Consider the following 26,447-nt stretch of genomic DNA (forward strand, 5'->3'; position numbering starts at 1 on the left):
TTGAAGAATTCCTTCAAAAATTATAGGTAAATGAAAAAAGAGTGCACACTTATCGTGAATAGACTTTAGTACACTTTTTAATGACTTTAGAGTTCTCTCAACGATGAACACGTCAGCATAATAGATTCAAGCTAAATATTTGGGAAGATACAAAGATTAAGGAGAAGATGAACACAACACCATCCATTCATGGAAAGATTCTTCTTGATCTTGTAAGAAAGCTGTTGCAAATAAATATAAAGTATAAACAATAAGAAATGTTTAGAGTAAAATGTTGTGAAATTATTTCGTTCTTGACGTTGATGGTTTTACTGCAGATTTCATTATAGTCTTTGAAGATGCTTTCATCTTCTGATTTCTAGCTACTGGAGAACCACTGGATTCTGGTTCCAGAACTTGCTGCATATCCTGTGCCCGATGTATCTTCTTCATACTCTCAATATTATTTTCGATATCTTTACGGTGTTGGGCTTTAGATTCTTTGTTCACATTGGCACGACTGCTTTGTACGTCCAGATTTACCATTGCAGCTTCACATTTTGCTGACCAGTTTTGAAGAGTATCAATGATGGTTTCAATCATCTCTGGCTTTATATCTCGACCAACCACAAAATCAACTTCCAAACGCTTCTCCTTTTGGTTGATTTTCCCTTGTAAGATATCTGCATATATCGCTTCAATAATCAAGTCTTCCAACTGTCTCAAATTATCAAGTCCTAAGCTACTTTTCAAACTGTCATAATAGACAAACTTTGATTTTGAGGCTAGTGTAGCTAGTGTCAAAAGACGTAGCTTTCTTATTTGAGCATCATTCAATTCTGGAAGACTTTCTTTTTTTTCTTGAAACTCCTTGTAAACACCAAATGCATACAATTGTAGGAGCCTCCAATATTGTGAATGTGTTTCATTGTTTTCCAACTCCTTAATACCATCAAGTTGAAGTAGTTCTCCAAAAACAAATACATTAGGGGCTTCAGTTACTTGTTGCACTAGTTGTGAAGCAGCAGCTCCTCGAACATTCTTCCCCAATAAGAGAAATGGCTCTAGTGGATCAATTGTTTTGGTTTTTTCAGCAATCATATTTTTCAAACCTGGAGAGGTTGCAAATTAGAACAGATTTTAGTTTAGAGTGCTCCTATAAATGTCAGTACCTTTACTGTGGTACAAGCCTTAATCTTTTATTTAATCTTAGTTTTTATATACTCAGCTTTTAGGGGAAGTTGAGAACTAGGGAGCTGTGCTTTCCACACCTTAGTTCCTGAGTTCTCCAAGCTTTGCTAAAAGTGTTGCGGTGTATGAGAGTTTAATATTTACTCAAACTGGAAAGAAAGTGTGAAACAATAATAACTCTTTAAGTGTGTTTTGAAAGTAAAATATTTCTTGTCCAGAAGATTTAAAAAGCATTGTTTGCAGTATCTCATAAAACATCACCCTAGTATAATGTTGCTTACTTGTTTAAGAATCAACAAGTAAGGCTGTTAGTGTAAACTAATATAGAGATATTGGACAGTCTAAAGCTAATCTCGACAATTTGGGTATTTGCCCCCCCCCCAAAAAAAATGTTTTTCCAAAAGTTAATAGCTTTGAAAAATCTTGTATTAATGGCTTCATTTTGAACATAATCCTTATAGCCCGTCAGCTAGGACCTAAAAATTCGGTTTTTCGTCTCCGGAATGGGAGTAATCCTAAGGTGGTTTTTTTGTATCCTTAGACATCCTAGTTATGGAAAAAGTTGGTCGACCAGATCAAATCGGTAGCTTAATATGATTTTTAGGCCCAAATGTGTGGCTCGGTGGTGTGAAATTACAGCAAAAAAATCGCTATTTTGGGGGGTCTGGCTAGCTTGATTCTGCCATAACTTTTGATCTAATAGTGTTTTGTGCTTGACATTTGGAGGAGTTTTTCATCATTATATGTTAAATTCAATGGCAAAAATTTTTTTTCAAAAATATGTAGTGGGGACCTACAACCGGCCCTCTGAGGCCGGTGAAGACCTAAAAATGAAATTTTCACACGTGAGCTATATTTTTGAGCGTATATCATGATGAACAGGCCGAAATATCTTGAAAATGCTTTGAAATAGCTCACAAAAGTTCACAAACGTGAAATATATTAAAAAATATTATATACTGGTCCTAATTAGTTAAAGGTAAGGAAAGATAGAACTCAAAATTCTCAAAAAATCACTTTTTTAGCATTTTCTATACAAAAAATGTCATATCTTTTCATTGAATGATCAAAATCACTTGAAGTGTTAAAGAATGTTTTCTTTACTGAACCCAAACTAGAATAAAGGGGTAGGGTCCCAAGACAGGCCCTCAAAGGCGGAATAGGGCTGCTGGTTAGAGAAAATCACTTCATTTTTATCATAATAATTATCGTCCATTATCTTTTTTTCTTCACAATAATATCACAGCAATTAACACGTTTTATATGCAGTGCAGTCGATTTTGTAACATGTTTTGTGTGGGAAATACTTTCATATTTTACAATCAAATTATGGTCTCAATATTTATAACTAGTGGCAGTGACAGACTAACAACATTACGGTTATGTTTTTCTTGATTGGCTGAATTTTAGACAATTATAATCGATCCACAAAATCTTGGCTTTTCGTGTTTTATTTATAATCGATTAAAGATACTTTTTATTATTTCAGATTGAAATGAAATTTAATAAATAGATAAAATGGTTAAAACAAGTAAGAAAAGGAAAAAGGATGATGACGAAGATTGGGTTTCCAGAAGGCAAAAAGAAAAAGGTAGTTGCAAAGAAGAAATCCAAGTACGCAGGTCAATCTTGCTTTATACACATTACGGACTCTAGCGAAGACTTGACAAAATTACCCTCTTCTGAATCATGGAAGAAACTGTTGGAAGCCGCTCGAATTCGAAACGATGAAAACGTATTGGAGTTAGAAATTCAACGTACTGCTGATGGTGGAAATGATGATTACCCTGATATATTCTATCATTTGAAGTGTAGAAATACATACACCCACTGGAAGACTCTAGATAACATTTTAAAAGTAAGTATATTTTAACAACTGACAGTTTGTCACAGAGTTCTTGGTTTAACTAACCCAAGAGAATCCGCAAGTCACCACTGACTTATTTTGAATGATATGAGACAGGGGTATAAGAGATGTGATATATTGATTTTCACTAATGGTTTATACTAAATTATATTTCAGAGCACCCAACCACTATTCACCAACGAGAAAACCGATTACGAAAATGTTGAAAATGAGCCCCCGAGAAGAAGGTCATCACGTCATAGTTCTGTTGAATCGGGAAGCAGTATTCTTCCAAAAAAGTGTATATTTTGCAAAGCAGACAAATACGTTTTAAGCAGTAAGACACGAGAGATTCTGACGCCTTGTGTTCAATTACGAGCAGATGATAAAATCAGGACATTGGCTCAGGAAAGATTCGACTCTGATGTTCTTGCTGTCACAAGCGATGAATTAATAGCAAAGGAAGCCCACTACCACTTTACGTGTTACAGAGATTATGTCCGCATTCGACCAAACGACGAGAACCAACAAGAACCATGTGGTGACACCGATACTGTTTTTGACGATGGAGATAACGATGACCTTACCGATCTCCTCAACTGTCTGAATGATCTACACCAGAACCCGAGATACATCGAATTAAAATTTCTACAATCGTTAGTTAAATCAGAAAGTGGGAAGCGAAACATTCGACGAACCATCGAAAGAAAAACAAACGACTTCGTTTTTCTCTCTCGTGGTAAAACTATTTTCCTCTACCCATCTTCGTGGGAGAAAGAAGATATAGTGTCAGAATTGTATGAGGCCAAATTGAAACTTGCAGAAATCGATCAAGCTCAGGAACCAAAAGCGGTTGTTTGTCAAAGTGGCAGTATTATGAGGAAGGAAATAAAAGACATTGACTACACAATGCCATGGCCACCTTCTCCTGAGGATATGAATGCCATCGATTTTCAAATACCAGAACATTTGGATTCATTCTTATCAGTCTTACTTTCTGGCAACATCAATTCTCAATCAGATCGAGTAAATCGACTCAAACTTTCGTTTGCTCAAGATCTCGTATACGCAGGTATGTCGAACCTTTTAAAATACTTGAACATTGTAGGGATGTTGCTGTTTAAGAAATTTAAATTCATTTCATGATTTTACAAAATATCTAGTTTCTGCTTTAAACCAAATTATACTATATCAATTTTAGTGCACAACGGAGAGAAACTGACACCCAAAAGTTGTTTATTGGCTTGTCAGATCAAAGACTTGACGAACAATGTGGAACTAATACGCACAATGAACAAATTGGGCCACGGGATAAGCTATGATGTGGTTCAATCGTTACTGACAGAGGTGGCTTACCAAAAAGTTGACTCAACAGATGGAGAAAAGGTTCAACTTCCGGAAACCACCGAAAAAGAAACGTTTGCCATGCTTGCTGAAGATAACATTGATCGCCTCGAAGAAACACTATCTGGTATGAAATTAAATTATTCAACAATTCCAAAATCATTTCAAATAACAATATCAATACCCTCGGCGTTTTAACATCTTGGATTTCTTTAAAATATCAAAAGAAACCCGTCATGTTATTTATTTTAGGGGAAGGGACGACACACAAAGTTAATTCAATCATTATCCAGCCAGACGTGAAGAAAACAATTGAAATCGATGGACGTGGAGGAAGTTTCACAACGGAGCCTGTACATACAAAGCGAAGGTAATTGATTTGCAAACGAACATAATGGAATTTCTGAATTGCTCTTGATCTGTTTATGATGATGGATTTCCGTAGTCTGACCGTTTATGTTAAAGCATATTATTTCAGCAATGAATAAGGCAAATATCTTGTTTCCCTTTTAGATCTTTTAAAAGCACCCCGACGTTGCTCGAAGATTATATTCTTGGAAAAAGGGTTGGGCCAAAGGCAACCTCAGCTGCCAAAGAAGATTCTTTCGCTGATATCCTCTGTGCCGATCAAGTCCATCTCTATAACACATGGGTAGCTTTAAGAATCCACCAACCAATCATGCAACACGTGCCAAGCTGGACAGGCTTCTTTATCAAGATAAGGCAAGATATACCTATAAGACCCAGTCAAGTTGGTTATCTTGATTGTTTGGACGCCCCCGCCACTGAAATGTCGACGATCTATCACATGCTGGAGCGGGCTATACGAATCAAAGATCAACTCAATGTCAAATCAATCGTTTGTGTTTACGATCAGGCGATCTATGCTAAAGCGTATCAGATAAAGTGTAAGGAGCCAGAGAAGTTTAAAAGCGTCTTCCTTATGATGGGCACATTCCACATCATTATGACCTTCCTCGCTGTGTTGGCTACCAGATTCAAAGACGCTGGACTGAAGGATTTAGTCATCCAAAGTGTTCTTGTCGCCGAAGGTTCAGTTGATACAATGTTTTCGGGATCACGGGCTTACAAGAGGGCAGTTAGAGCATACAAGATACTGTATGAAGCATTTTCACGTTTGTTACTGGAAAAATTCAAGAAGGAACATCCTAAAACTGTCAAAGCGTTGTATGACAGCATTGGAAGCAAAACCATCGAAAATTACACCGATGTTGTATCTTCAACGGAAATGCAAGAATATTCCAACAAACTCGTTTCATTCAAAGAAAGTTTGTCTGACAAAGGAGATCTTCCAAAGTTTTGGTTAACCTTTCTTGAAATGTGCGAGCTGCTCTTCAACATAATCTTTGCAACTCGAAGTGGTCATTGGTCACTCTACCTTGTTTCGCTTAGACAGGCTTTACCTTGGTTCTTTGCATACGACCGTCCAAATTACTCGCGTTACCTAACTGCTCACTACCAAGAACTGACACACCTCAAAGAAGATTTTCCTGATATTTACGACGAATTCCAAAGTGGTAACTTCTCCGTCCAACTGTCATCTGATAATCCTTTCGGAAGAATGGAAGCTGATAAAGTCATCGAAACTACAATCAACAAAGACACAAAGACACCCGGTGGAACAACAGGTATGTGTTTGATTTTAACCAACTACTTTAAACAATGACTGGAAGACATTGCCTGAAAGCTAGTAGCCTAAAGCAGATTGTAAAAAAATAGTTTTTAAAAGAACTTTGTTTACTGAAAAGTAAAAACTGTCCATTTTCAGACTTTTATTGATTTATTTTCAGGCTTCAGTACAAACCACGGAGCTGTTCAAAGATGGGTTCTCACTGCAGCATACAGAGCGGAAGTTAGGAAGCACATGCAGGAGTTTCTTTCCATGTCAAGGAATTCCAAACACCCAGACCTTAGCCCTGCTCGAATCAGACGGGATCAAAAGGATGTAAAGAACGTCAAAGATACAATTGATTCAATGTTCATCAATCCTTTTGAAGAATGCGATTTGATGAGCTTGACATCTGGTGTTGCACCCACAGAAGAGGTTAAAGATCAACTTCTTGATGCTGAAATGCTTGGTGAAAACGCTTTGATGAAATTCCAACAAGAAAGATTACAAAGTAACGAAGTTGACTTCTTCGCAACGTTAAATAGGCTTAATTTGGGTACTTTCACCAAACTATTGAGGAAAACAGTAAAGATGCCAAATGGTAAAGAAGCTCAGTTCTCAACCCAGAGCAACATTTTTGGCAAGATTGCATTAATCCAACAATTCCGCCAACTCGACCTCAAAGAAGTATTTCGTTTTCCGCTTGGTCCCGTTCCATGGTCTTTGGCTGAATCCAATGGATCACTAAACAAGACAACGAAATCTTCATTGATGCATCATTTGGAAAAAGATGTTGCCCCTCAGCAGAAAGTTGACAAACCATTTGCTGCGATCATCGACGGTATGGCATTGGTACGAAAAGTAAAACCAACAGGACACACTTATCAAAGTTATGCAGATCATCTCCTAGCATCGGCCATATCTTCCTCTGGAAATGCATCACGAGTGGACATCGTTTTTGACGTTTATCGTGACAAATCGATCAAAAATGCAGAAAGAGAGAACCGAGAAAGTGGAAAACTGGAGATCAAGAAAATCATTGGCTCTCAGAAGATCAAGCAATTCACGTCTCTTTTGTCGAATGGCAAAAACAAGATGGCACTGATTCGATACCTCGCTGAAAGATGGAAAGCCAACCATACATGTATTGGGACGACTAATGTGAATGTTGGCTTTGATCAAACCTGTATCAACATTCAGAATGATACAAACGTATCAGAATTGTTCTGTAACCACGAGGAAGCAGACACTCGTTTGATCTTTCACGCCAAGCACATATCCCAAACCTTTGACAAAATTGTAATTCATACCCCAGACACCGATGTCCTGCTAATTGCTCTTGGGCTCGCCAATAAAATCAACTGCACGCTTTTTATGAAAACCGGCGTAAAGAACAAAGCAAGAATCATCAGTCTGGATGGAATCGTAGAGTCACTGGAAACCAAGTATGGAGTCAAAGATACCGTCAACGCATCGAAAGCACTCCTTGGATTACATGGGTTTACTGGCTGTGACACGATCAGCTCATTTGCTGGGAAAGGAAAAGTCCAGCCAGTGAAAACAATGATGAAAGACCAAGATTACATCAACCTTTTCGCCAACTTTGGAGTGTCACCCGAATTGACGGAGGAGCAGTTCGAGCAAATCCAGAAATTCGTGTGTGACCTATATGGTCATAAAGAAGACGACACGAACATTGTGCGTTACAAGATGTATGCAGCCAAACATGGTCATCTGGACCCGAAGTCAATACCTCCGTGTGCTGACAGTCTCAGGCAACACAGTATGAGAGCCTCATACCAGGTTTACATATGGAGGCAATCATTGGAGAGTCATCCAGAAATTCCATCTCCTATTGGATTGGGTTGGGATGAAAATGAAGGAGATTTCATCATTTCGTGGAACCATGTCAAACCTGCACCTGACGAGGTGCTTGAAATGATGTTTTGTACTTGTACAAAAAAATGTGTGGCTGGTTCATGTCCTTGTGTAGACAATTCTTTAAAATGCACAGATGCTTGTACGAAGCAAAATTGTGATAACTTCGTGGTTTTTGAGTTAAACAACGACGATTTTGATGAGGGGGATGGTTTTGATGAGGAAGTTAGCGATGAGGAAAATGATTTTGAAAGTGAAGAAGAATCAAATGAAGATGAAGATTGTGATGAAGTCTTCATTTAATGAACTTTTTTATTATTTAAGTGATTTTCTATATTTATTTTATCTACTTGTCTATTATAAACTATACTTTGCTTTTGAGACTATTCAAAATATCTCTGAAAACTTGAAAATCGGACCAGGAATAAACATAGCATTTTCGGCCTCAGACGGCGTTTGAGAGCCAGTCTTGGGACCCTACCCCTTTATTCTAGTTTGGGTTTAGTAAAGAAAACATTCTTTAACACTTCAAGTGATTTTGATCATTCAATGAAAAGATATGACATTTTTTGTATAGAAAATGCTAAAAAAGTGATTTTTTGAGAATTTTGAGTTCTATCTTTTCTTACCTTTAACTAATTAGGACCAGTATATAATTTTTTTAAATATATTTCATGTTAGTGAACTTTTGTGAACTATTTCAAAGCATTTTCCAGATATTTCAGCCAGTTCATCATGATAGACGCTCAAAAATATAGCTTATGTACGAAAATTTCATTTTTAGGTCTTTGCTGGCCTCGAAGGGCCAGTTGTAGGTCCCCACATCAAATTTTTGAAAAAAAATTTTTGCCATCGAATTTAACATATAATGATGAAAAACCCCTCCAAATTTCAAGCACAAAACACTATTAGATCAAAAGTTATAGCAGAATCAAGCTAGCCAGACCCCCCAAAATAGCGATTTTTTTTGCTGCAATTTCACACCACCGAGCCACACATTTGGGCCTAAAAATTATATTAAGCTACCGATTTGATCTGGTCGACCAACTTTTTCCATAACTAGGATGTCTAAGGATACCAAAAAACCACTTTAGGATTACTCCCATTCCGGAGACGAAAATTTCACCTATCTGACCGACTATTATAATTAGATGCGTTTTCAAGCAATCTAAACACCTAAAATTGCGAAATTTTTTCCCTCGGTTTAATATTTCTCACTTTGCCCCCTCAAAATGAAAATGCTTCGGATGACCCTGCTGCTTATATTTATGATGAATATTCACCAAACTGTGAAAGGTTGAGGCTTTTCCTGAAAATATTTGCGCTGGAATGGTAGGAAAGGCCAGACGCGAGTCTCACTTTTTTAACGTATTCTGTATTTTTTTTTAAATAAAGAAAGTGTCATAAAATGTCATCTGTTGATGGAAATGACCTGAAATTTTTGCAGTCGTTCCCTTAATGCCAATGATTAGTTGGCTAGAAGAGAAGATCAACCCATATCTTGACAAGAATTAACCTTTAGAGCCCCTAAGGTTTGATTGGCTTTCAAAATCTGCTCCCCACCAGAGTTCATGATTTTTAGGGGCCAAGTTTTGCTTTATAGCCTATTTTTGAGTAGACAGGAGACCCGTCCTGTATTTTCATAATCTGATGTATAAAGGATGGGTATATATGACCTGTGAGGCAAATTTCTGCCTCAAAAATTTACAGTGGGAAATTCGAATTTAGCGCAGTCTCACTCTCAGCCCATACCATGCTATATTTTTTGCCATCAGTATATAGAATATCATAGCGGATCTCAAGGCTAATCTTTAGGACACTGTATTTTCAAAACTAAGTGGTAGAGTAGAGCTGTGACTGTGAGCGAGCAGAGCTGCGTAGTTTCTTTATTTTGAAATTTTGCTGCTTTGATATTGATTGGTCAGTCATTTGATGGCTATGGGCAAGTTTCCCTCCACTGATGCAAGTTACCTGACTTCACGATATACAATACGGCTAGTGCTTTATGATCATTCACGGTGAAAATATATTATCTACCGTGAAGTCGGGTACTGTAAGTTGGTCTAATATCGACATCCCTCATCTAATTCCGACACCCTTCTTTAGAGACAGGAATAATATGAAAGTTTGAATCACTAATTTAAAAAGGATTATTCCTCCCTGACCACTAAGCATAAAAAAATAGCTTTGACCTTTCTATCAATTTCAGCTGATAAAAAGGGTGTCGGAATTATAAGAGGGTATCGATATTAGACCAAGTTACGGTAAAACAATAAGGGCACAGCCACCATCTTTTTCAGATAATAATAAGAAAGAAAGAATTATTAAAAATCATCTTAAAAATCTACACTGGTGAAGACAACTGCTGCAGTTTGGTGTCAACCAACCCAACAACAATATCAAACCAAAGTGCCACCAAAATCAAAGTCTGCTCGTGATAGCAAAGCAACAAAGATAAAGACAGCATTTAAAGAGGAAACAAGACCCCTCAGCTTTTACACACCAGGTTAGCCCACAGGTATAACTTTCTTCCTATTATTACGTTCCTCGAGCAGCAGGGTCCTGTGTCTTGGTCAGCTCAGGCATTTTGTTAATCACCTTGGAACGGCTGCACTCTTAGCTTCGAGCTAAAGTTCAGCTGATCAGGTATCTATTACTCTTATTCTAATGTCATCATGAAATTGCTCAAATTATTGATCATTCTTTTGTACACCACTTTGTGGCCAAGACAAGACCAAGATTGTACCCTCACTTTGTTAATGTAACTGATGTGAGCTTTTGCCCTCTGACACGCTTCAACCAAGAAGTTTTATTTTTCATATTCCACGCTTACTCAACAAACTCATCTTACATAAAATCAACCTGCTCACTTGATAGACTTGCTACTAGTCTTGAGTGGTCAAATCGAGATCAATCCTGGCCCACCTGTCAAATTTCCATGTGGTGAATGTTCTTCAGCTGTCAGATGGGGACAAAATGCAATTGCCTGTGACACTTGTAATCGCTGGTTCCATGCATACTGCATCCAAATGAACAGTGTAATGTATGATATCTATCAGACAAACAAATGCAGACAAACAAAGCATTCCTAAAGGAGCTTGGTAATGAAATTGCACCTGGACTAACATTGGTAATGCAGGCATCCGTACTGCAGTCAATGACTCCAAAGGACTGGCGTCATGCCTTGGTTGCCCCAGTCTTCAAACCAGGGAAAACAGACCGAGCCAAAGCTGAAAACTACAAGCCTACAAGCCTAACATCAGTATCATGCAAGATATTTGAGCATATTCTTCACAGTAATATCATCTCCCACCTTGACAAAAACAACATACTAACTGATACACAACATGGCTTTCGGAAAAATCGTTCATGTGAATCTCAGCTTTTACTCACCATTAATGACCTTGCAAAATCGCTTAATGAAGGAAGTCAAATCGATTCCATCTCGCTTGATTTCCCAAAGCATTTGACAAGGTAGACCATGACAAACTGTGCATTAAGCTTGATCACTACGGAATAAGACGTAATACTCTCTCCTGGATTAGAAATTACCTTGCAAACAGAACGCAAACTGTAGTTGTTAACAGCAAGAGCTCAGACAAAGCCATGGTATATCTGGTGTTCCCCAAGGGACAGTATTGGGACCACTTCTATTTCTAGTGTACATAAACGATTTACCATTGAGTGTGAACTCTCAAATTCGTCTTTTTGCGAATGATGCTCTATTATACAGAAAAATTGAATCAGTCAATGACGCTTATCAACTTCAACATGATCTAAATAATCTGATTGAGCGGGAAAGGCATTGGTCCATGGAATTCAATACAGACAAATGTTAGGTCCTCAGAGTCACCAATAAGCGCATAATCATCCTATCTGACTATTCCATGCATAACCAGATCCTTGAGCTTGTTGACTCAGCAAAATACCTTGGCGTATTTATACACAAAAAGTTATCTTGGAATACCTATGCCAACTACACCTTGAAAAAAGCCAACCAAATCAGATTCTTCCTCCAGCGTAACCTGCGTACATGTAGTAACCAAGTTTAATCAAGCTCCAAGCTTATCGTACCTATGTGAGGCTGATTCTTGAATACGCATCAGTTGTCTGGGATCCTCATGCTTGGTCCAACGCAAGGCATCCAGATTTATATGTAATGATTGAAGATATTGCAGTAGTCCAACCTCCATGATTCGTAATCTTAACCTTAACACCCTCCAGAAAAGACGGCTTGAAACTAAACTGAACTACATGCATAAAATTCTACACGGTCAAATTGCTTGTTTATCTTCCCTTGTATGTCATCTTGTACCGCTAACTTAAAAATTATACCAATAAATGCACGAATCCAGTCATATGAATACACCTATGTCCCCTCAACAATTAGGTTGTGGAATGACTTACCAACCCATATCGCCAATGAAGAAGACCCTGACAAATTTAGCCTTAGCATTTTAAAATACGTTCTAGTTATCGCATGATTTTGAGTGCAATACGAGAAATATTTTACGAGTTCCGAGATTTTTCCGTAATATTTTTCAGAGCCTTTAGGCGAGGAAAAATATCGGTAAAATCTTGGAACAAGTAAAATAATGAGTATTGCACGAGAAGTCATGTGATAACTAATTTATTGTCGACTCAAAAAAATTGTCCTTTTTTTTGTTTCAAAACTTACTTCCGCCTTCTTGCTTCTGTGTAGTTTCGAATGTTTTTATTCGAAAATTTAATTCCAATCGTTAGATTCGAACAAAAACATTCGATAACTTCCCGCTGAAAATATTCACACAAAAACAAAACTTTTCGATCATTTTCGATCCAGAAGTTTTGTTTGAAAGTTTCTCGATTGATAATTCAAAATGCAGATGATGTACAGTATTGTTTCGATGGAGAAGAAACCCTCCATCATTGGATTAATCAGATTGATAACATTCAGTCTTTTTCTATTTTTTTGTTTCGATGACATATAGCCATGGAAAAGAATAGCAGAGGAAAGGAGTCCCACGATGGAAATGTATGCTTGTAATAATGGTTAAAGAACAACATTTTTTCAACAGCAAAACAATTTGGATACTTTCTTGATTATCGTCAAGCTCTAAATGTTTTCGATTTCAGAAGGAAGATGTAATGATTGTTGAGTTGAAAAGTCAAGGACGTACGTTGTTGTCAAGAACGAGAATTAGGAGAGAACTTTTATAAAAATCACTCGTCATTTGGTTTAATACAAGACATTACACTTCCCTTGTTATGTCATGAGAAATTTTATTGGCCAACATTCAAGAATCTCAAGTTATTTTGCATGCATTGATAAAAAACTGTTTGGTTATACCACACGGACAAATTTGCCAAAAGTTGAAAATATTTGGGTGGTGTCAAGTAGTTTTATAATTTCTTAGTTCATCAGATTTGATTTTAGTGTCTTTTATGGAAGAACTCTAAAGTAAAAGTTAATCTGAACATATTTTTGTTGCGTTTTTCCCTTTGATTCCCAAGTCAGTTTCTCCGAAGGTCAGTTCTTTTCGGCTGTTTTGTTTTGATTTTTCTCCCGCTGCTTACCCAGTCCCCCAAAAGTCAACGCGGTCATATTTCCAGACTAAAGAAATGTGAAATATCGCAAATATCTCGATGCTCTCGACCAATCAAAACGCTGATATTTTTTTGGGTCGGCAATAAAAATTTTTTAACTTGTGGAATTTTTTATTTTTTATTTCTTTTTTATTTTTACTTTTTTCTATCCTGAGCTAGTCCTTTTTGTGTCTTGTGTCCCCATGCTTGTCTTCTTTTTGAAGAACAATTTTTGCGCTGTGTTTTCTTTTTTACTTAGCACTGCTGGCCTCATCACCATTGTGGAATCATTCACATGGATAATTTTAATATTTCAACTTAATAATTTTATCTTACATTTTGATATGAAAATATTTTATTTCAATAGTTTTTAATTTCCAAATTACAAATATTTTTCCCTATAATTCCTACAATTTTTCTACTTAGCTTGGCATGTCATTGTCTCATCCAAGTTCCCTCTTACACTTTGAAATTTTGAGTCTACACCTACTTTTGTGCTTTCCACATTTTCACCAGCGTCTTGGAACATCTTGCGCTAATGTTTTTAACTTTTTATTTTATTTTTATCCTTTATGTTTAAAATCACGAAAATGTATGTAATGTATTATGTGATAATTCAATAGAACTAGAAGGTAACTTGCATCAGTTGAGTTTAACATGCATAGCCCTCAAACGAATGACCTGTCTGGTCCTTAAAATACAACGTTAAATCAAAAGAAAAATGGTAGAGTAGAGCTGCGAGCGAAGCTGTGTTAATTGTTCTGAAATTTTGCTGCTTTTGATTGGTCAGTCATTTGAGGGATATGCATGTTAGCCTCCACTGATGCAAGTTACCCGACTTCAGGGTATCAATCTATATCTTTCATCAACTTCCCAAAGTTTTTTTTCAACTACCCACACACAGTCCTGGCAGTGTAGACCTAACTCTTCACACAAAAATTACGGGAAACGCATGTTTGGACTTTGTACCCCATGCTGCACTCAAGCACTTAAGCCAAAGTCCCGCAAAAGCGGGACAAAAATCAGTTTTTTGAAGTTTGCAAAAAAACGCCACATAGAAGATCTTTCAAATTCAGAATGTGAATAGAGCAGTAAAAAATACAACTTTTCTATTTTTCCCTTTTTTTGCAAAAGTTCTAGGAATGAAAATAAAGGGATAATGATAATTGAATACTATCCATTGATGACCCGCCGCACTATCGTAAAGCTAGAGAGTTCTCACCCGCGCAGGAGTTCGCGGAGCGTTCTCGGCTCAATCCTCGAACCGCGCTAAAAATGGTAGACTGAGCTGTGGTAGATCATTTCGATGGAAGTTGTTGGAATGTTTACAAGGCTCTTGACAGAAAATCGTTTGTTTTATTGTCAATGATGACAGTGCGGTTATTAATTTTGTTAGATCTGACAAATTGATATTTGTAAGTGCACTTTATAGTTTTGATTTCCATTGAAGAATCATATTCTGGTTTTCATGTTATTAGATGCTGGTTTAGAACTTTAGGTCTACACTGCCTGGTCTTTTTCCGCTATAAAAGTGGCAAAGGAATCTTAGTTGTTTTAGCGTGGAGATAGGAATCTTATACAAAATGACGATAGTGTATATGTAGCAGATCAGACGTGTGAGTCACTCTTCTCGAATCAAAATAAAAACACCAAAAAACTTAGCCTGGGAATCCAAGCGTTAAACTTTTTTCACAGTCTAGTTTATGATATTTTTGCTGCTGGTTTAACGCTTGGTGCAGGTAACTCGCCTGAAGGGGTATTTTTCCCTGCAATGCAGGTTTGGCCTGATTGGCCAGCTTTCGGCGTATTACTTAGCAGTACTTTCGTGCGCATTTTGATAATTTCGATGTGCGCGCATAATTTATGGAAAAAGCTGACTTTGCAGAAAAAAGGAACACAAATGAAAATGAAAACATAGATTCATTTCAAAACAAAATGGCTGTTGGCTGGTGTCTAAATACATGTGACTGATGTTTTGATGTGGTTTTTAATAGTTTTGAAAGTCTTTAGAGCTTTTGAAAGAGTTTTTATGGTAAGTTGATTATGTGTCTTTGCCTGGGTTTCCAAAGTTCAGAAAGTCTGTCAACAAGGGTTCATACACAGACTGTTTATAACATTCTGTGTCAGACTAATCTACCTGCACCAAGCTCTATAATTTTAGAACTTTGTGAGGTGAGGTATTTTTGCAAAGCGAATTTATGAGCGAAGCAGTTTTATTGTGCACGTACCTTTAACTTCTATCCCAAGCAAAAATTTGCTATAAAATTTGCTATATAAATCACATCTTCAAATCGATGATTTTATCGAATAAAAAGAAACACCATAATAACTCCAAATTTGAGTCAAAGGCTGATCCGGTGTGGAGGAAAAGCCTATCTTTTTCAGGAAAAAATAAAAAGAACAAATAAAGAAGGAACAAATACTAAAGTAAAAAGAAGAAGATAACTCATACAATTGTACGGCAAATGCTGCTACGCCGGTTAAGACAGCACTATAAAAGGGATGCGATCAACCTGAACCTTCAGAGGTTAACAGTTCAATAATTAGGGGTAATACTGTTTAACCCTTCAACACAGTACTAACAGGGTTGCGATCAACCTGAACCTTCACTTTAGAGGTTAAAAGTTCATTAGGGGTAATACTGTTTAACCCTTCAACACAGTACTAACAGGGTTGCGATCAACCTGAACCTTCAGAGGTTTTAACTGTAAAAGTTCATGCATGGCTGCTGTCAACAACGATGAGTAGCTTGCTTTCCCAGAACTTTCAAAGAAAGTCCTTTCAACCAATGGTTTACGTTGCGCACACATAAATGTCAATGGGCTCCTACACAAAATTGAGCAGATTCGCTTACTCCTATCCAGGGGGGGTCAAGCAGTTAGTACAAGACATCATGCCTACTAAGTGATTCTTTGGAGGAAAGAGGCCACACCACCACCCTTTGACAGTTAGTATGAAATATACTAAGTGATTTCAAAGGAAATTCACTAAGGACCACCCCTTAAAACCTATCAAACGAGAGTGTGATATTTTACTTTTGTCAAACCATGTTCCCAAAATTGTTTTGAAACAGTTATTGATTTGGTATGATGAATTAAAATGAATCAAAAATTTTATTTTAACACAACGCTGTACAGCGATATATGTACAAGAGTTTCAAATAACGAAGTACTTCTCAATTGATACAATAATGAAACACTGTAAACCAAAAACATAAACATATAATAATTCTACTAATAACACAAATATCAAACCAATAAGTGTGACATCATTTAAACACAAAACTTTTCTTAAGTACAGGGAATTACCCTACGAACATTAGGAGAAAATCAACTGACTTTTTTCTTTTATTTATCAATCTATAGTTAGGGAATTCCCCTGATATAGTGTTTAACTAAAGGGTAATACCAAACAAACTCCAAAGGGGAAGACTTAAATGTCTTAGGTTCTTTGATTTCTCTTATGGAGGGGGATTTCCCTGATTGCTTTTAGTATTTATTTTTAATATTTTTCTAGAAAAGGTAAAAAAGTAGCACTTAGTATTCATTTGTACTAACTGTTTTCCTAGATTTTTTACTTGACACCACCCTAGCAGTCACTTAGTACCATCAAGTACTAACTGATTTTTGAAAATTTTGTAGGTATACCACCACGGTACTAACCGGCATGATGTCTTGTACTAACTGCTTGACCCCCCCCTGTCCTATCCGAATGTAAATTTGACATACTAGCTATTACTGAAACTCACTTGAAAAGAGAGGTTGGTGATGAAAAGATTACAGCCTCAAACTACGAGTTTATTCGTAAAGACAGAAAAGATGCTAAAAACAACTGGGGTGGAGTTTTGATTTATCATCTCAAAAATTTGAATATTGATGAATATGAGATAAAGTGTAAAACTGGCCGCACTGAAACTGTATTTGTTGAAATTAGTATCAAAAATGAGAAACTTATTGTAGCTGCAATCTACCGACACGAAAAGGATAAAAAATTCATCAACACATTGGAGCTTTAGTAGGGGAAATTTGTTCGTTTTTTTGAGGTCGCTCTATTTTTTTAGTCAAAGCACTTGTTATACATTTTTGGAAAGCTAAGGGGTAGGGAAATCAAAATAACTTGGGTGCCAATTTTATTTCGGACACTTTGGTGTGATTTTTGGACAAATACGACGGTCTCGGGCAAAAATCATAGGGTGAAAAGTTAATGAAAATTTCAGCTTGAGAAAACGGAGACCTGTTGTATATTTTTGGAAAGCTCTCAAAAAATTAAGATTAGTGATATATTGCGAGTATAGGTGATTTCAGTACCTAACTCGAGATATTGAGCTTCCGAAAGCGCAAAAACTGGACAAAACAGCTGTTTCTGGCTGAAAAACACTGAAAAACACTGTTTTTAAGGATTAATATCTCGAGTTAGGTAAAGAAATCACCTATACTCGCAATATATCACTAATCTTAATTTTTTGAGAGCTTTCCAAAAATATACAACAGGTCTCCGTTTTCTCAAGCTGAAATTTTCATTAATTTTTCACCCTATGATTTTTGCTCGAGACCGTCGCATTTGTCCGAAAATCACACCAAAGTGTCCGAAACAAAATTGGCACCCAAGTTATTTTGATTCCCCTACCCCTTAGCTTTCCAAAAATGTATAACAAGTGCTTTGACTAAAAAAATCGAGCGATTTTACAAATTTCCCCCTACTACTTGTCATGAATCAGATTGGTCATCGAAAGAACATTATCCTACTGGGAGATATAAATATTGACATGCTCAAAGATAGCTCACTTGCTGCAACATTTAAACGCATGCTTTATACATACAACTTGAAAAATATTATAAAAGATCCGACACGCATCACACCAACACCAACATCCTCCACTTTAATTGATCTAGCAATTCTCTCAAACCCTTCTTCAGTTGCAATTTCTGGAAGCTTCAATACATGTATATCAGATCATAACCTTGTTTTTGCAAACCTTGATATTGCCCTCAGAAGGCAAAATGCACCCAAGTTGATCACAGTTAGTAACTATAAGGATATTAATATGAACAATCTGAGATATGATCTTGAAAGCGCACCTTGGAGCTTGATCGACTTGTTTGATGATCCTGATGATGTTAAGGCAGGCAACCTTAAGTTCTCAAAATCTCAGAGTCCCAAACAACACTCCCACCATTTTTCACAGTGTCATTTTCTGTGTCTTCATTTGTTTTTGTCATGTTTGTTTACATTTTTTGGTTTGGTCTGCAATTTACACACTTTTCTACCACTTTTGGTATTTTTCTTTAGTTTGTGAAATTTATATGTTTGGTCAGTATTTTATTCATTAATTTATTTCATTTTTTGTCAAACTAATTTTTGGTCTGTAATTTATGCATCTGTTCTGCAGAATGCATAAATAGAGGTCATTTCAGCCACTTGCCTCACTTCAACAGAGACATTCAAGGAGTCAACATCAAATTAGTCTCTTATCAATGCAAACTTAGTCACTTTTCATACACTTGGTGTTAGTAACACACCCTGTGTACATGCTGCCTACACAGCTTTCACATTCAGGCCAGCTGGTGAGTTTTTCTCTTTTTGCTTTCCCTTCCTTTGCCTTTTGCTTTCTTACAGTGGCTATTAGGTTTAAGATACATTTTTCATTACTTATTTTTCTACTAGCATTCAATTATACTTAGCTTACACATAGAACTTTGTCATTCAAACTTCAATTTTACTTTATTTTCATATATACATTAGGACTTAGTTTTTGTTCAATTTTCTATTTCAGTTTGAACATATTCAATGCACACTACAGTGTTAACCGTTACGAACACGGCTTCCGCCTACCTTCATTGACTCCTATCCTGTTTGCTCATCTCTGACCCCACATTCAAACAGAGCCGCTATCAACCGTTATCAACATAAACTGATGCATCACCACATCACGCACTGTTCAATCAACATTCACCGACCAACCGCTGTTTGGTAGATGAGTTATAACTTGAGACCGAAAAATCGTTTCAACTTCAAGACTTATGGAAACACTGGGAATAAGACTCAACTCAACTCAACCGTAAGTGATACAACTCATTTGTCGTCCGACTCAACTCACTTCTCGTCCGACTCAACTCACTTGTCGTCCGACTCAACTCACTTGTCGTCCGACTCAACTCACTTGTCGTCCGACTCAACTCACTTGTCGTCCGACTCAAACTCACTTGTCGTCCGACTCAACTCACTTGTCGTCCGACTCAACTCACTTGTCGTCCGACTCAACTCACTTGTCGTCCGACTCAACTCACTTGTCGTCCGACTCAACTCACTTGTCGTCCGACTCAACTCACTTGTCGTCCGACTCAACTCACTTGTCGTCCGACTCAACTCACTTGTCGTCCGACTCAACTCACTTGTCGTCCGACTCAACTCACTTGTCGTCCGACTCAACTCGTCGTCCGACTCACTCACGTGTCGTCCGACCAACTTCAAACCGTCGTCCGACCAACTTCAACCGTCGTCCGACCAACTTCAACTGTCGTCCGACCAACTTCAACTGTCGTCCGACCAACTTCAACTGTCGTCCGACCAACTTCAACCGTCGTCCGACCAACTTCAACCGTCGTCCGACCAACTTCAACCGTCGTCCGACCAAGTCATCCAAATGGACGGTAAACCAGAAGTTAAAGCATTGTTGTTCTCGCTCATTGGCTATCAAGATGAAATCCTTGACATCATTCAAGACTTTGCTCCACCTCTAATCAAACAATCGACTGATGTCATGAAACGTTGCATCACTGACATCCAGGCGCTCCGCAAGAAGTACAGAGATAAAGATAGAGAGCTACGTTTCTTACTCCAAGACCATCGAGACTCTCTGGAAAACTATGAACAAAAATATGGTAAGCCATACTCTTCAACAATTAATGAGGTTGCTACCTATGTCCAAATTATTCAGAAACAAATTCAAGATATTGATCTTACCACTACCAAAGAGACTCAATCTGTCAATTCTCAAAAATCAACCTTTATCGCTGAAGAAGCTACACGGGCAATAGAATATCTCACCAAAGTCTTTACCGTCACCATCACAACTGTTACAAATGATGACTTGAAATTACGCAAAAAGCAACTACAATCACGCATGTCAGAAGTTAGCACTATCTCAGAAAACCTAAAGGAACTGATTGAACTCAACACCAGTGCAGCAGTCTATGGTCCAATCAAGACAAACTACGATACACTTCACAAATCTGCTCAACAGTATGAAAAGACCATAAACGATGAAATGAAATCTCGAGAACTTGATAAACTTGACTCTTTCAAAAAGGTTCAACTAAATATCAAATTGCCCAAATTCATTGGTTACGAAGCTGAGATTGATATTTACACATTCATTGACAACTTCAAAAAACTTTATTCTGATCACGTACCAACATCCTTACAACCAGACTTTGTGAAAAACAATCACCTTGGAAAACATGCGTTTGAACTTGTTAAGAACGTAAATGACATCGATGAAATCTGGCTTCGACTCAAGGACGCCTTTGGAGACCGAAAGCTACTACTTTCGCAAAAGCTCGCAACCCTCACATCCATTGATATGAAGGTTAAAGACTCAACCAAGATCACAGAATCGCTCAGCAAAATCGTCAATACCATGCGAGATTTGATGCTTCTAGCCTCAACGCATCACATCGAGAATGAATTATACTATGGGGACGCACTTACACACCTCTCAAACAAGTTGGGCCAAAGCAGACTGATGAGATGGCTTACATACAGCTGTGACAATCCGAGAGAGGGAAAATATAAATGGAAGCTCATGATCGACTTTTTGGAGAAGGAGATCAAAATCCAACAACAAGTTACCATCCTTCACTCAAATGTTGGCACCACCCCTGGGAAAGACAAGGATAAAGATGGAAGGCAGAAAGGAAGAGGATCATCCTACTTTGGTCAACAACCAAGACAACCAACACCACCTCAACAACCATCATTGTCAACATGCTTCATTTGTGGTGCCAATGATCACGTTCCGACCAATGGCCCGAAGAACACCAAGCTGATACCAATACTTCTCGTGTAAGACGTTCGTAGACATGACAGCCGACCAACGTCTGAAGTTCCTCAAAGACAACAGCCTGTGCCATCAATGCCTCTACCCTGGAGCGAAGATCAGCACAGGCAAACACAATGAAGGGAGATGTCAACACAGATTTATTTGTCAACATCCGTCACACGCTAATGAAAAGATCAAGAAGCATATCCTTGTCTGCGACGAACACAAGCTGGAACAAGTCAACAAGGACATCCTGGAACACTACAAGGACGTTTGCATCCGAAAACATCCACTACCAACCTATTCAAAGGACATCAGGATTTATCATAGTACATTCAAATCAAATCATCATCAACAAGTGGATGACTCAAACAATGCTATCTTTATGCTACAGTCAATCTGCATCAACAAGCAAACGTACACGATCTTCTACGACACTGGCTGCAGTGACTTTGTCAGTCGCTTCGAAGCAGTCAGACACCTGGGACCCAACGCTGTCAAACACTCATCATACGAAGTCGAAATGAATGGTGTTGGTGGCTCAAAGAATGTATCAAGACGTGGTATCTACAAAATATCAATTCCACTCAGCCATGGATCACAAGCCGTGATGATTGGCCCATGTATGGATCGTATCACTGAAACCTTTCCACAATATCCACTACAGGGAAAAGTTTACGATGACATCAAAGATTGCTACATCAAGGAAGGTAACAATATTCAATTCCTTCCTAGCGTTCCTAAATCAATCGGAGGTGATGTAGATTTCATGATTGGGATGAAGTACAATCGCTATTTTCCAGAACCTGTCTTTCAACTACCATCCGGACTTACCATATACAGATCACAGTTCGTCAACACAGATGGTTCATTTGGCATCATTGGGGGACCTCATGAGGTCTTCAACAGGATTGGTGCAGCACACTTATCAACACACTTTGTATCAAACCAACTTCGTCTTTTTTCACAATGGGTATGACGTTAATCCAGACATTCGTTTACTCGGTTATCTATCACAAATTGGTGACGTCTTCAACAGTAAGAGTAATCATTTTGATGATGAACAATCAACAATCAACACCTTCAACGAAGCAGAACGTGCTGGAAGTGAACAAACTTTTCGTTGCGTCAGTTGCAGAGGATGTGCCAAATGCAAAAACCTCACCAACGAGATCATGAGCATCAAAGAAGAAACTGAACAACAATTCATAGATGATTCTGTCACAGTGGACATACAAAACCACCAGTCAATTGCTACTCTTCCACTCATGGACAGTCCAAGCAGATTATCTCCAAATCGAGGCATTGCTCTCAAAGTGTATAATCAACAGCTTCACAGACTCGTCAAAAACCCTGATGACAAAGATGACATCATTAACTCCGAACACAAACTCCAAAAACTTGGCTACGTCGACTATGTCAAAAACCTCCCGAAGGAAATGCAACAGTCATTGGCGCAATCAAATCTACAAAATTACATCCCATGGCGCGCCGTTTGGAAAGAATCATCAGTATCAACACCATGTCGGGTGGTATTCGATGCATCCATGACCACCAACTCTGGATTTTCGCTCAATGACCTTCTCGCCAAGGGAAGGAATAACATGAACCGTCTTGTTGACATCTTCGTGCGGTGGAGGTGTCACTCCGTGGTTTTCCACACAGATGTTCAAAAAATGTACAATTCAATCAAACTACATCCAAGCCACTGGGGTCTTCAGCGTTACCTTTGGCAAGATCAGCTCGACTCTACAAAGCCACCAGAAGAAAAAGTGATCAAAACCCTCATATATGGAATCAAATCAAGTGGCAATCAAGCAGAAAGAGGATTGAGGGAAACTGCACGACTGTTCAAAGATGAGTATCCACAAATCCATCAAATAGTTTCAAATGATGTGTATGTCGACGATTGCCTATCAGGAGCACCAACAGTCAACTTGGCCCACAAACTGGCAGACGATCTTGAAGTTGTCATCAGTCATGGTGGTTTCAGTCTAAAAGGGTTCACTTTCTCTGGACAAAGACCACAAGAATCACTATCAAATGATGGAGAAACAGTATCAGTGGCTGGACTTAGATGGTTCCCTCATGAAGACGAAATCTCACTTGATGTACAACAGCTCAACTTTGCCAAGAAGTCACGAGGGCGAAAACCAACACTGCAATCTACAATCCCAAAGGATCTAACTCGACGTCAATGTGTTGCCAAAGTTGCAGAGTTATATGACATCACCGGACTTATCACTCCAATTGTAGCAACCATGAAGTTGGACCTCCACGATCTGGTCAAAAGAAAGATGGATTGGGATGACGTCCTTCCAGATAACCTCAGAAGTCTCTGGATCAATCATTTCGAGATGATGGATGAAATCAAGAAAGTCAGATTCAAACGTGCAATCATCCCAGACGATGCAGCAAACTTGGACATCCAGACACTTGAATTTGGTGATGCCAGCAAATATCTTGTCTGTATCGCTATTTATGTCAGATTCCAAAGGAAAAATGGATTGCATTCGTGTCAACTCATATTTGGTCGTTCAAAACTGATTTCACAAGAGTACACCCAACCAAGGGCTGAATTGTTTGCTTCAATGATCAATGCTCATTCAGGACATACCATCAAACAAGCCCTCAAAGACAAGCACAAGTCTTCCATAAAATTCACAGATTCACAGATCACATTATATTGGATTAGCAATGACAACCTGAATCTCAAGCAATGGACAAGAAATAGAGTTTCAGAAATACACCGATTCACAGACATCAATGAATGGAAATACTTAAAGTCCGAAGACATGATCGCAGACTTGGGCACAAGAAGATGTGAATCAATCAAAGAAATAGATCAAAATTCTCACTGGATCCAAGGATATCCATGGATGAATCAAGACGCATCAACATTTCCAGACCAATCAGTTCAGGAAATCTCACTCAATGCTCAGGAGAAACAACTCAAACAACTCATGAAAAAGGAATCAAGGGATGATGATCGAAAAGAAGTTATCAATTGCTTCATTTCCTCCACAAAACTAACACTTCCTGAGGCTATATCAGACAGGTACAAGTTATCATGCTACTTGTTGGATCCCAACTTCAAAAGATTTCACACGGTCATCAGAATCATGGGATATGTCATCAAATACATCAATGCTCTTCGAAAGAAATTTACCATAACTTCTAAAATCAATCCTCTAAATCAATTACCATCTTTGACCGATGAGGATATCAGCAACTCCAGACAATACTTCTTCAAGAAGGCAACACAAGAGGTGAAGCACTTCAACGATCGATCAAAGTTCAAGAAGATCTCAGAGGAAAAGGATGGAATTCTTTACTTCACTGGACGTATCCTGCCAACCGATCAAATCTCTACACTTGGAAAGGCAACATCCACGATGAAGGACCTCACTGCTTCAACCTTTTGCGTCCCACTTGTCGACAAGAATTCCCCATTGGCATATTCAATTATTATGGACATTCATTGGAATCACCCCACCGCTATGCACTCAGGAGTGGAAACAACATGGCGTTACGTTCTTCAGCAATGTTATATCTTAGAAGGACGATCACTGGTCAAGATGGTCAGATCATCCTGTCCACGATGTCGCTACCTGCTAAAGCGGAAGTTCAATGTCATCATGGGTCCTCTCTCAGAGGATAATCTCAAAATTGCACCTGCTTTCTACACCACAATGACTGATCTGGCTGGTCCATTCTTATCATACTCCCAGCATCACAAACGAACCACAGTCAAAATTTGGCTGGTAGTATTTTGCTGTGCAACAACGACATCAACAAAAATCAAGGTCATGGATAATTATGACACTCTTGCTTTTCTTCAAGCATTTACAAGATTGGCATGTGAAGTGGGCTATCCAAAAAAGCTACTTGTGGATGAGGGAAGTCAACTAATAAAAGCATGTGAAACCATGGAATTGAACCTCGTCGATATTCAACAACATCTACATTCCAAGCTCAACATTGAATTTGCCACGTGTCCTGTTGGAGGACATAATGTTCATGGTCGGGTTGAGAGAAAGATATCTGAAATCAAGAAGTCAATTGAAAAATCTATCAACAAAGAACGTCTATCCATATTGCATTGGGAAACACTTGCATCAACCATCTCAAACACAATCAACAATTTACCACTAGCTGTTGGAAATCATAAACATTTCGAGATGTCAGATCTACTAACTCCAAATCGTCTACTTCTTGGGCGTAACAATGAAAGATCACCGACAGAACCATTATCTGTGTCTAATGACTACGACAAGATCATTAGAACAAACAAAAAGATTTACGACACTTGGTTTGAGTGCTGGCTCACGGCTCATGTACCTAACTTGATGAGTCAACCAAAATGGTTCAACAACGACACAGACATAAAAACTGGAGATATCGTGCTTTTCACAAAGCAAGAGTCAAGTCTTGCATCTACTTATCAATTTGGTCGAATTCAGAACGTCAACAATGGTCGAGATGGAAAGATTCGTGAAGTTGATGTCGAATATGTAAACAATAACGAGAAAACCAAACGTGTAACCCATCGTTCAGTCCGTTCATTGATATTGATCCATGGTATTGATGAAATTGATATCACCTCACAATTGTATGGGTTGAAGAATTGAATCCTTAGCTTATAATTAATTATCAAAAAAAAAAAAAAAAAAAAAAAACATTTTTCATTCTGTTGGGGGAGTGTTAAGGCAGGCAACCTTAAGTTCTCAAAATCTCAGAGTCCCAAACAACACTCCCACCATTTTTCACAGTGTCATTTTCTGTGTCTTCATTTGTTTTTGTCATGTTTGTTTACATTTTTCAGTTTGGTCTGCAATTTACACACTTTTCTACCACTTTTGGTATTTTTCTTTAGTTTTGTGAAATTTATATGTTTGGTCAGTATTTTATTTTTTTATGTCATTTATTCAATTAATTTATTTCATTTTTTGTTGTCAAATTAATTTTTGGTC

The 26,447-nt window shown here is 37.9% G+C and overlaps 3 protein-coding genes across 4 annotated transcripts in view; 2 read left to right on the forward strand and 1 right to left on the reverse strand.

Annotated features, from left to right (window-relative positions):
- Positions 1-186: 186 nt before the first annotated feature.
- LOC136798681 (COP9 signalosome complex subunit 7b-like) overlaps positions 187-26,447 on the reverse strand; it is a 30,694-nt gene continuing 4,433 nt past the window's right edge. The window contains exons 1-2 of one of the 2 annotated variants that reach the window (XM_067055331.1): positions 13,924-14,005; positions 187-1,091 (exon numbers count right to left, since the gene is read on the reverse strand). In XM_067055331.1, coding sequence (XP_066911432.1) covers positions 283-1,080 — 798 coding nt within the window. In that variant the 5' untranslated portion in view covers positions 1,081-1,091; positions 13,924-14,005 and the 3' untranslated portion in view covers positions 187-282. Of the gene's footprint in view, positions 1,092-13,923; positions 14,006-26,447 lie in introns of those variants that run through there. The other variant, XM_067055332.1, reaches the window with a different exon arrangement.
- On the forward strand, positions 2,723-8,171 carry LOC136798669 (uncharacterized). Its single transcript, XM_067055317.1, has 6 exons — positions 2,723-3,028; positions 3,194-4,088; positions 4,218-4,487; positions 4,613-4,730; positions 4,874-6,009; positions 6,172-8,171. Exons 1-6 carry the CDS (start codon positions 2,723-2,725, stop codon positions 8,169-8,171), a joined length of 4,725 nt encoding a protein of 1,574 aa, XP_066911418.1.
- LOC136798670 (uncharacterized) lies at positions 21,515-26,105 on the forward strand. Its single transcript, XM_067055318.1, has 2 exons — positions 21,515-22,184; positions 22,318-26,105. Exons 1-2 carry the CDS (start codon positions 21,515-21,517, stop codon positions 26,103-26,105), a joined length of 4,458 nt encoding a protein of 1,485 aa, XP_066911419.1.

The sequence above is a fragment of the Clytia hemisphaerica genome, unplaced genomic scaffold (assembly GCF_902728285.1).
Source record: "Clytia hemisphaerica strain Z4C2 unplaced genomic scaffold, Clytia hemisphaerica genome assembly, whole genome shotgun sequence".
Lineage (NCBI taxonomy): Eukaryota > Metazoa > Cnidaria > Hydrozoa > Leptothecata > Clytiidae > Clytia > Clytia hemisphaerica.

Coding starts and splice junctions, on each gene's coding strand:
- LOC136798669 (XM_067055317.1), top strand. CDS start 2,723: ATGACGAAGATTGGGTTTCCAGAAGGCAAAAAGAAAAAGGTAGTTGCA. Junction 4,488..4,612: donor CCTCGAAGAAACACTATCTG/GTATGAAATTAA, acceptor TATTTATTTTAG/GGGAAGGGACGACACACAAA. Junction 6,010..6,171: donor GACACCCGGTGGAACAACAG/GTATGTGTTTGA, acceptor ATTTATTTTCAG/GCTTCAGTACAAACCACGGA.
- LOC136798670 (XM_067055318.1), top strand. CDS start 21,515: ATGACAGCCGACCAACGTCTGAAGTTCCTCAAAGACAACAGCCTGTGC. Junction 22,185..22,317: donor AGATTGCTACATCAAGGAAG/GTAACAATATTC, acceptor TACCATATACAG/ATCACAGTTCGTCAACACAG.